Consider the following 11,482-nt stretch of genomic DNA (forward strand, 5'->3'; position numbering starts at 1 on the left):
ACATCTATAGAATTTTCATCAATGCTGATTACATAAACTCTCCTTCACTAAATTTTAGGGCCAGAAATTACCTCAGAAGTTCAAAAAATTGCAAAGAAATGAGAACTTTTCAGTTTATGGGCAGCAAATGGGCAGGACTGTCATGGAAAATTGAAAGTTAATGATATGGTAAAGCCCAATGAATTGCATATACTAGATCTTTCTAAGAAATGCAGTTTTTTTCTGGCAGGCATTTCAGATAAGATTCATGCTTTTGTTTTAATTATAAATTTCATTGCAAAAAAGATTATTTTTAAAATACTCCTAAAACTGAATTAATTGTGACCTGTTCTAAAAAAACCATTAGCCATTTCAAATAAAAGTCACATTTTGTTTAAATCTGCCAGAATTATTTCACAGTTGTTTTAACAGGAAAATTTTTTGGCCTGCTCGAATCGTTGGAAATATTTTTTTAAAGGATTTTGCTTTTCAACATGTTCTTGTAAGTGATTTTTAATTGAGGCTTAATATTATAAGTTTCAAATCCCTACTGTTTCTGTAGAGCTGTAAATTCTCATCACCCTTTGTGTTCCAGTGTCAATGTTATGTCAGTAATTTAAGTCGGCCTCTGTCTCTGGGCCAGCCACTTGCTGTAACCTGCAGAAACTTTCTAGTTCTGAGAGAGCATCTTGTTAGTTCTTGAATTTTTTTTCACACTTAGATACCAAACTGGAGTCCATTAACTATCTGTGATTTTAAGTGTAAGCAGATTTCCTGTGTTTTCAGGTTGGCAAAGCTGAAGGATTTCCAGATTTCTCTTTGTGAGTAATGAGCTCCTGGTAGCTGCAGACATGGCTGGTGTGTTTTAATGTTATCTGGCTGGTCATGTTTGTTCATTCTAGGCCACATTTTTCCATTTGCCTGATGTTTTTTTAAAGCAGGTTTTTATTAAACCTTCTGTTCAGGTGACAATGCAAGCATATAAATCATATTTAGTAACAGCAATATGAATATTTTCAAAATTTTCACATAAAATGCCATTCAAAAGCAGACAATGTTACTCTAGCAGTGTCTCATGAACAGACATTTTAAGATTTTTCTGTGAGCAAAGGAAGGCTTTATTTTAGAATAATGGAAAGAAAGGGATTATTTATTTTAATTGCTTTTTGTGTCCTGTAGCATCACCATTATTCCTGTCAGTTGTCACATTCACGTCAAGTGTCAATATTTATATGTAATACAAGAGCTGATCAGCTTTTCCTTTTTCTCTGAGCTTCTCTCAAGTTTCAGTTTTCAGCATGTTGAAAATACAGGCCCATCAAGTTGGTAGTTGTGTTCTTTACTCTTATTTTCATCTGAGATACGTTTATTGGGTAATAATGATAATATTAATAATAATAAAATTTAAATTATGTTTGTCTTGCTGTAACTGCTGAGCTGATGAAATAGTTCTAAATTCAGATTTAGAGAGCAACTTGGAGAAGACTCCTACTGAAGTCATTCCCGTTTCACCTGTATTATATTATTAATATATGTATATTAATATTATATATTAATATAATGTATTAACCAATATTGCCAGGTTTACAGAGCACAAGTGCTACCTCCGTGTGCATAATGTATTTATAGTCCTTAAGGGACATACAGGCAGCTGCAGCAGCAACTGGCAGTTCAAATATTCTGCATTTGAGTAATTCCATCTGCTGGGCTTGCAGGGCACTCTGTGCACACTTTGTGTCAAGGTGGTTCACCAAATGTCCTTGAGATTTGTCATGTTTTGAGTGAGGTCTGTCTAGTGCAAAGCACAACTTGCTTAGAATTCAAGGTGTGATTTATGATTGAGCTGTCCACAGACACAGGTGTGTACTGCAGGCCCTGTTTTATTTGATGTGGTTTTGAAAATGTTTCATTTCTCCCAGTTTTAATGGTGAAACCCACCAGAGATGGGAGCTTTTGGGCCAGCATGGGTCAGTCTTACAGCAAAGCACCTTCCAGAGGACCATTGGGCTCTGCTCGGCCTTTCCTTGTTCAGAGGCAGGAAGGTTGTAAATCCTGACCTGCATATTTCTGTTCATACCTGGCATGCTTAAAACTGAGGTATTAAATCACTGCAGTATCAGCCATGTCCTGTTTCTCTTGCTCTCCCTGCTCCTGCCTCCTTCAGACGGTCAATAAAAGCAAACACGGGTAACCCTTCAGCTTGGCTGCCACCACAGCCATGGCCTGGCAATGCTTCTTCAGCAGAGGGCCGATTTACAGTACCAGCACTTGCTAACTCCTCTGAAGTCAGATTTGGATCATCTTCCCAATGAGCTCCTGTTTTGTTGATAGCAGGTTTTTCCTTTTTCTTCATGTTTTAAATTTGTCCAGCTTTTTTTTTATCTCAGTGTTGGCCCCTTTTGTCCTTTGGTGGTGGCATTAGCTTTTTCAGACCTGTTGCTATGGTTTTTATCTTTTTTTATTTTTTTTGTCTGCTCACATTTAAAGCAGTGATGATTATGCCAAGCAAATAGTACTTTTTCCATGTTACAAGTGTTGCTTTCTCCAGCCATTGTGAAATGGAAATTTGACATGAGGGGGAGAAGAAGCAGAGAGAAAGGGAAAAGCGCAGAATGTTTTGTTTTGAAGAAATTGATCTGTGAGGATGATGTTTTCTTCAAAATCAACAACAAAAAAGAGTCTTTGTCTCTGGAGATAAACTGAGGGCCAAGTTTTGCTCTGGACAGCACTACTGGTTTTCCTGAAACAGACAGATGTGAATGGAGGGCAGCTTCACTCAGGAGAGAGGAGCCTGGTGTGAATCAGTCATGTCTGCTGAAGTCACTGGAATATACAGATGGAAGGGATCTAAAATCAGATCAAAGACAGCTTTGGATGTGTTTCATGCACTACAGATGTGAATTTCAATACAAATGCCAAGGGGGTGTTAGTTACACCATTTTAGCCACAGAGAATAATACAAATATAAAATATAGAATGGCCAAACATAACCTGGGGGAAGGTAACACAGCCCAGGTTTGTGACTCCAGCTTCCCAGAGTTTAAAATGGCTCTTTGTCCAAATTGGAATCCTGAAATCCATGTAGCACTGGAATGACTGACCTGGTCATTATCAAGTCAGTTCTTCAGTTAGCTGAAGACCAAGATAATAAAAAGGGAGCCAGTGCACCTGGGGCAGCTTGCAGTAGTGAATGCTTTTGTAGGTGTTTAAGATGTGCACATCGTATACTTCACTTTGCGCTTGCTGGGGAACAGCCTCCACACAGAAAGGCTGCTTTTGGAGAACTCACAGAAATGTGGTTTGTGTTAACCACAATGCAAAACCAATTAAAGGGTTGTGGCAGAAACCTGCTTTTCACATGGCTTATTCATACATTTCCTTTAAAAACACAGACCCTGCTCCATGAAATCTTTAGTCAAGTCAGCAAAGCTCCTTGTGACATGAACTTCTTGGTCTAGATGATATTTTTTTTTTCTTTTTGCAGATCAATTCAGATCTTTTTTAGGTAATTTGTTATGTTTTGCTGTCTACTGAAGAATCATGGCAGTAACACTGCCTTTTCTAGGAGACTTGGTGGGAGGAGACTGTGAAAGAAAAGAACCCCATCTTTGCCCCACTGAGGTCTCTGGACCTGCCCTAAAGAGAGAGACTGGGACAGAGCCAGCACTAATTGATTGTGCACTGTGTTAGGTGTGTGGTGAATGGAGACCTGATGGTTCCCAGAGACTCAGAGTAGGAATTCAATAACCAGACAGCTTATTCTCTCGCTTGCTTTAATGCCTGAGTTGTTCCATCTCATTCATCCTTGGATCCCACATCATCTCCCCTAAGAACTTGATTACTGCCTATTATTTGTTAATTCATAGATCTAGCTGCTTTTTTTGGCCTGTTGATTTATAGTCGTTGCTTTCAATTTAATTTAATAAAAAGCATTTACTTTTCTTAAAATACCTTTCTTCAGAACTTAAGCAGTACAGAATTAGAGACCACAGAAAAAGGTAGAACAAAAGTGAAGGAAGTCTAGTTGGTGCAAAAATAAGGGTGCCTCTAGAACATGAAAATTTTAATGAGGCCGTGTGCACTGCCATAATGCTAATTTTTGCATTTAATTGATTTATTGTTGATTTCTATACAGTTTTTCTGTAACTTTAGTGGAATTGAGGGGGAATTACACCTATAAAAATTTCTATATGAAGGAAGAACATAAGAAAAAAATCTTTACATAAGTGAGTTTCCTTATTTATCTCTAATTATTTGTTTCAGGTTAGGGAGATTGCAACTTTTCTAACATCATGTTTTACAGTAGCTGCTAACCAATAGTTCTAATAAAAATACAGATGGTTTGGTTGCCATCTGCACTTCTTTTGAGATTCTGCAATGAGTATGTGATTAACCTTCTGTCACCACTTTTCAAAGTAAGTTTTTCTGCTACCACAAGCTTTCTTCCCCTGCTTGGAAACCTCCAGACAAACTCGAAGTTTCTGTAGATAATCTTACTTGTCTGTGTGCTTTAAGCATTTTGGGGGGATAAATGAAAGAACATTGGAATTGTATGTTTCTGTACCTTTCACATGACAAAAAGCAGGCTCCCCAAATGGCTGAGTCTGAAAGACTGGAACGGATAATTAATTCATAAGTAGGTGCTGAAGTGGAAACTGTCAGGCCACAGCTTTCCCAGCTTTCACTTAATCATTTGAAAGTCGTTTTCTGTTGTTTTCACTGACTGTAATACCTTGGAGAGCAAATAAAACTTGCACCATCCAGCATGGAATTCCACTGCTTTAATGGCCTGGGCTCTGTGTTGACTCACTTTCACTCGCTGTTGTCGTGCGCGCAGGAGAAGCCGTACCAGTGCTCCGAGTGCAACAAGGCTTTCAGTCAGAAGCGAGGCCTGGACGAGCACATGAGGACCCACACCGGGGAGAAGCCCTTCCAGTGTGATGTGAGTTCCTCTCCTCTTTCCCCTTTGTCTTCTCAGCCTCAGGATTTAATTGCAGAGGTGTTGTGGCCTTGTACTTACAGCTTGTGGCATGGTTACACTTCACCATTGCCCAAGGAATTCAGGACCGTTCAGGGAATTTCATGTACCCTCTGTGCTTGCCAAGAGCCATGCACACCCGTTCATTTTATGGTTTTGGATCCCATAAGGGTTATTTTCACCATTAGTAATGCAATTTGTACGTTACCATTTACAAGTTCGTGCTGCTTGGGTTCCTGTATGAATTGTATGACAGGTTAATAGTTGGAGATTAGCTGGTGTAGGAAAAGGGATTTAATTTATTACATGGAATCTCAATGCTTCTGATGTTGAATGACACAAATACGAATTCAGAATTGGCTGTTTCTGGTGAAATCTGGTCTGATATTTTCAACATCTGCCTCGACCTCTTGTTGCTGAGGGGATCTGGGATGCTGTGCACGCTCACAGGGCTGAAATGCAGCACATCCTGTGACAGTTCATAGATCACTGTCAGGTACCCTTGGTGCAGCCTGCCCCCCTTGTATGCAACATCTCTCAGCTTTTGGGAGGTGGGTGGGAAGGCTGAATGTGCAGAAACTGTTGGGGAATAATGTCTTCCAGAACTATCAAATGCCAAAATTGTTGCTCAAGGATTTAAAGGAAGGCATCAGAATGGGTGTAGAATTAATGTAGGTGTTTTGTTTTGTGATACTGAGGCTTCATGAGGCAGTCACAGGCAAGTGCCAGCTCTCAATTATATCCTAGATGGCTCAGTCTGAGCAGCTGTAAATTTCCTCAGAAATTTATATAATTAGGTGCAAAATTAGAATAACAGCTTGGCAGGAAAGTTTCAAGGGTCTGTTAACTGTTCTGGTTTTTAATGAATGATCTGATGTCATTTCATTGAGAATAAAATATATTAATTTCATGAAAAAGTTCAACTAAGATATTTTGCTGACGTCTATAAGTTAAGAGATTTGCTGTATTCTTTTGGGATAATCTCAGCCTGGCTCTGGGTAGTACCTTGAGGATTTCTCTAACTCCAAATCATTTGACAATAACTTTTTCAGCTTTCAGATTGTTATACTGTTTAGCAGCTCTTGGCCAGCTTGCTGTGTAAATGCAGTTTTTCCCACACTGTGGATCCAAGGTTCACTGCTATTGGATTCAGAGTGTGCTTTTGCAGACTGACTTGGTGTGGTGGTTATATTTTATTATATTTTTATTTTTATTATATTTTTATTATATTTTTATTATATTTATTTTTCCTTGCTTTAATTAGCAATAGGAGCTGTATGAAAGCATACTTCCCTGTTTCAGCTTTTCCTTCAGTTTTCCTCATTAATCAACAAACCCAAACCATAGCATTTCTAGAAGCAGCTGTAATCTGTGTCTAATCCTAGTCCTTCACTTGAGAAATCTTTAGAGTGTGCCTTCAGTTACTGGTGATATTTTTTGTTATGTTTATGCAGCAGTTACAGGAAAAGCAGTAGTGGACAATTACAGAAAAACGTCCCTATGGGAGGCATTTATTGTGGACTACCTGATTTTTCACCTACAATTTTTTATTCTGCTCAAGGTAGTTTTAGATGCTCTCATTATTTTTTCATATAATGACTTGAGTGGTAATTTATGACAGCGGCTTCCACAAGTTTTATCTCTGGAATACCACATACCAATTCTTTTAGTTTATATTTTTGCTTTAAATAGATTTTCTTTTCCAGGGTCAGAAATAAAAATCATGTCTTCTCTTCCTGTCTCTCTCTCAGGCACATGGAACAGGCATTACAGTGCAGGACTGAGTTACATGTGAAATTAATCCTTGTACTCTGTTTGAGGGAGGTGCTGCAGTTTATTTATGTGTCCATTTCTGTGTCTTATCAGTCAGCAAAAGCATTTTCAGACCCTAATGTATCAAAGCTCTCACATCCCACGGATCATAGTGGAAATTGAATATTCCCATTTTAAGATGGCAATTCTAATACATGTCACCTAGAAAAGTGAAAATAACTGAAATATGGAAATAGAAATGCAATTTTTCATAGAAAATTAGATATCTGCCCTCTCCCGACCAGCCTGTTTTTTACTGGCCTTCAATTGGAAGGCCAATTGAACTTCAGTTTCTCAGAGACAATAGATTATTTTGGGGGGGCAGAAAGGTCAAGTACTGCCTGTCCTGGTTTCTTTCCAATACAGTATTTCCTCCTACTCTGCCTCTGGTTGACCTTACACTTTATTTCAAATGTCAGTCTTTCCATCCTCCCTACCTGACCAAAACTTTGATCATTTTGAAGAGACTGATTAGAGCTCAAGTGCACATGAGCAGGAGTGATTGTAAATCTGTAAAGTATCAGTCGTGCTTACAAAATTGATATACAAATCAAACTCTTTAAAAAAAACCCCAAAACCGTTTTCTGCATAAGAGCAGCTCAAGATGTGCCATACCTTTAACAATCCTGTGCATTCCATGTGTTTTTTTGAAGAGGGAAGGTAGCACAACATGTTAGAGCCTTGGAGGAACAGAAGGACACATTACATTGGTCACATCAGCAGAATAAATGAATGACAAGTCCTTTGAGGCTGTGTTATAAGCTGTTTATTTTAGAAATACAGGGATGTGTGTAACATACACAGAACACCCATCTTGTCTTGGGTGTGTCCCTGATTGGCCTCCTGGCTCTCAAGAAACATGGAGTATTTATGAGTGTGTGGCACTTGTAACACACTTGGATTTGTGGCTGTTATTAGATTGATGTTATGGGTTCTTCTCTGTGTGCTCTGGGAAGGGGCAGCAAACCTGGCTGTGGCAAAAGCAGTGCTCAGAGCTGGCCGGTGGGTGCTGCCACTGAGGTTCTCTGTCAGTAATGAAGGGTGGGATCTCAGGATCTGAGTCCTGGGATGCCGGGCCCCCGAGACCACCCTTGGGGGGCCCGGGAGTCCTGGAATGTTGCCAGAAGTGTCTGGTGGCAGGACTTTGACCCTAGACGGGAGACGACACCTTTATGAAGATAAGAGGACTTCACCGGGGTGAATGGCGAAAAGATTAGCTAATTAGAGGGTGAGACACAGGGTTTAGGATTTATGTACAGGGGGGTTTAGAGGAGTAAGATGGAGGAATTGGGGTGTGTCCTGTCCTCCTTCTTCTTCCTCTTCTCCTCCATCTTCTTTGGCCACGGTGGCATTTTTGGATTGGTTATTACTGAGAGTGCACCGAGTTATAAGAATAGATGGTATTGGGGAAAAATGATAAATATTGTACACGTAACAATGGGTGTAAAGATACGTGGCTGCCCCGGAGGGCAGACAGTGTGCCCATGGCTGACTGCTGAGCAGATCTCTGTTCGGCTGAAAGAAAATCTTTTAGATAAACAATTAATAAACATAAAAACCGAAAGAAGAACTGAAGCCTCTTCTCGTTCTTCGATACGCGGGCTGCCCCAAGGCCACCCCGGGCCTTTCCAGGCCCCTCAAACAGCCGAGATAACCGGACAATGAAGGGTGGCTCTTGCTTGGGTCTCAAAGAGGTTTATTCAGAGATAATTCACTGGGGGAAAGCTGGAGAGCTGCAGTGGCTGCATGAAGGTCTTCAGCATTACGTCATGTCATAAAGTCAAAAATGTTCTGGTGCAGCAGCACACACAGTGCGGGGAGAAATTTTGGGTACAAAACTTGCCTCTGGCCATTGCCATTTTATGGTCATTTACTGGTTTAGCCTTAATTGGCATGAAATCCAAATGCTGGAGGTCAAGATGATCTAACTTGGATAGTCAGCTCTTGTTGTGGTTTCAAAAGGAATCAGTCATCATTCAGCATTTGCAGTAGTTGGGCGCCAGTATAAATTTAAAGCTTTGTTTTTCTCCAGAGGAATTGTCCTGGCTTCCTTGAGGTTTTTTCTGCATGAAAGAGATATTGTCTGGAATGAACATGGAATTTTAAGAGTGCAAGCCTATGGATGTTCATTCTTGTTTAATTGTATGACTTTGGTCTATTTCATTTGTCAAATCAGCAGCTGCTTCTTTTTCTTTTTTCCTTCATTTCCCTGTCAAATTCATCCTAGAATATTTCCTTGCACAGTAGGTGAATGTGCCAGTTTAACTGCACAGTTTCAGTTGAGTTGATGTCATGCTCTAACTTTTAATTCTAACTTTTCTTTGCTGAACTTGTTCTTTTAACCTTTTGTTTTTCATTTTAACTTCAGTACAGGGGTTTTTATAAAGGAATGGCTTTAGTATGGGCAGAGTCCCTCATGCGTCTGTCCATCTCTTCCAATGGCAGAATGAAGGGGACTGCTGGGAATACAATGGAGGAGAGAGAGCAGCCCACCAGATAATAATGCAAAGGAATTGCACCTTCATTTATCAGATGTCTGCCATTTTCTGAGCCAGGCAGAGAAAGGATGAAACAACGTTTCCTTTACATTAGTAATTAATCTTGCAGTTTTCAGAACCTGTTCATTCTCACTCCTCTCTCCTTGCAACTGAGCAATTGGAACTGATTCTTTTGGAAGCTGCAGGTGTCATTCTGGAGGTCAGGAAGGAAATACATCATTTGAACTGATGTTTGCTCATGATGCTTTGTCACAATTTTTGCTGCATCCCAGATAGAACAATAGCATTAAAAAAAGCCTGAACAAAGCAGCACAATGTTACCAGGGCACCTCAATGTGTTGGTGTTTTGAAGATTGAGTCTTTTTAGACAGCATCCCTGTGCCTGTGGTACCACTCCTAATATACAGCATAAAAAATTCCAGGCAGAGTAAAAATCTTCCAGGTGCTCTGAAGGAATTTTTCTTCCAAAGACTAGCTCATTTAGTAAGTACTGCAGGTATGTGTGGCTGTGGTCTCAGTGATGTAACCTTAGGAGTGTTACACATGCTTGAGATTTTAATACTTTGTCTGTCTTTGTCTTGTGTTCACTGCCTCAGGTTTGTGACCTGTCCTTCAGCCTGAAGAAGATGCTGATCCGGCACAAGCTGACTCACAACCCCAACCGCCCCATGGCAGAGTGCCAGCTCTGCCACAAGAAGTTTACAAGGAATGACTACCTCAAAGTACACATGGAAAATGTCCATGGAGAAACTGAGAGCTAAATACAGCCTCAGTGAGAAGGGTGCATCCAAAGTGCTGCATTTGTAGGTGCACAAGTTTGAGACTTGCCACCTGGCCAGTAAGCACAGTCAGGAGAAACAACTGTATTGCCTTCACATGTTATTTTTCCCAATTTTGTTGTAAATATGTTAGTAGGAAAAAAACCCTGAAAGATGTAAAGATGAAAGATGATTCTGATGTAAAACAGCTTGAAAATTAAAAAAACGAAGATACAAGAACTTTGGAAAAATTTTATCCTCATTTAAACAAAGAAGCTTTAAAAAAGCTTTTCTTTGATAATGACATCCTTAGAAACTTAGATATTAGTAGCAGTGCCTGGAAATCCTGGACACTTGCAACTAAACTCTTGGCTGCCTGCAACTGTATTTCTGTATCTAACCTACAACGCTCCATTAAAATTATTTAATTTGAAACCACACAGAATTTGTCATTCTAATTGACTGCTGATTGTATCCAGGCTTGTTTTATTCATATCATAATTCCGCATATTGTTGTAACGCAACTTTGTCTCATTTTATTTGCAGCTTTCTCGTTACTGTATGAAACTCATTAACTTGAATTGATTCTTGAGATGCCAGAATGTGTGGGTAGAGAACTGTGGAAATGTGTCAGCATTCAGTATTCCTGCATGAGATTGAGGAGAATTTATTTCATCTGGTTACACGAAACAAGACTGAAGTGAAAATGTTGAGCAGTTTAGTTTTAAGTGCTGTATTCATACTCATCACTGTGGCTGGCAAGGCAAGTGGAAAGACACTTGAACAGGGTGGCATGAGCAACTAGAATTGTTGAGTTTACATATGTTTGATTTCCTGGTGAATAGCTGGTTCCCACAGTGTTTCTTCCTGCTGAATCAGATGCCCTGGATTTCTTCATATCACTTAAATACCTTTTTCTTTTTTCCCCTTAGTACTGTTCATGAGCACTGGGACAAATACTGCTTTAAAACCAAGTAACAATCAAATTCTTCATGTTATCAGAGTGAGTTGTTTGCTGCAGAAGACTTTTCAAAAGAATTCCCACAGACCCTCTTGTACAGCAAGATAACCAATAAATACTTATCTACAAGGACAGTAAAACTGTAACTTCAGAGGGTGATTGCATGTGGAATTCCTGAGTTATCAGCAGTTAATATTAAGGCTACATTAGCAAACTGTTCAGATTCATTTTGGACCTGTTGGTGTTTTACAAAATGAACAGGGGACGTGTATAGAGTTCCTGCAGATTTTGGAGAAGTGTAATTATGAATAATTCTCTCGTTTGTGGCAACTTCCTCTGTGTAAAAGTATCCTAAGCCTTCATGCACTGTTTGCTTCCTGAGAGGTAAGAGAAACTTGGAGACTTTGCCAGTTCCATTCCACAAATCATTTGTTCACATAAATTAAATATGTTCTAAGTGTCCAAGACAAATGTAATTGAAATAAGCATTACAAAA

At 39.5% G+C, this 11,482-nt stretch overlaps 1 protein-coding gene across 2 annotated transcripts in view; it reads left to right on the plus strand.

Moving 5' to 3' along the window:
* PRDM5 (PR/SET domain 5) overlaps nucleotides 1–11,034 on the plus strand; it is a 59,338-nt gene extending 48,304 nt beyond the window's left edge. Inside the window, exons 15-16 of one of the 2 annotated variants that reach the window (XM_074542051.1) lie at nucleotides 4,817–4,921; nucleotides 9,864–11,034. In XM_074542051.1, coding sequence (XP_074398152.1) covers nucleotides 4,817–4,921; nucleotides 9,864–10,028 — 270 coding nt within the window. In that variant the 3' untranslated portion in view covers nucleotides 10,029–11,034. The remainder of the gene's footprint in view (nucleotides 1–4,816; nucleotides 4,922–9,863) is intronic. The other variant, XM_074542052.1, reaches the window with a different exon arrangement.
* Nucleotides 11,035–11,482: the final 448 nt, after the last annotated feature.

This window comes from Zonotrichia albicollis, chromosome 5, assembly GCF_047830755.1.
Source record: "Zonotrichia albicollis isolate bZonAlb1 chromosome 5, bZonAlb1.hap1, whole genome shotgun sequence".
NCBI lineage: Eukaryota > Metazoa > Chordata > Aves > Passeriformes > Passerellidae > Zonotrichia > Zonotrichia albicollis.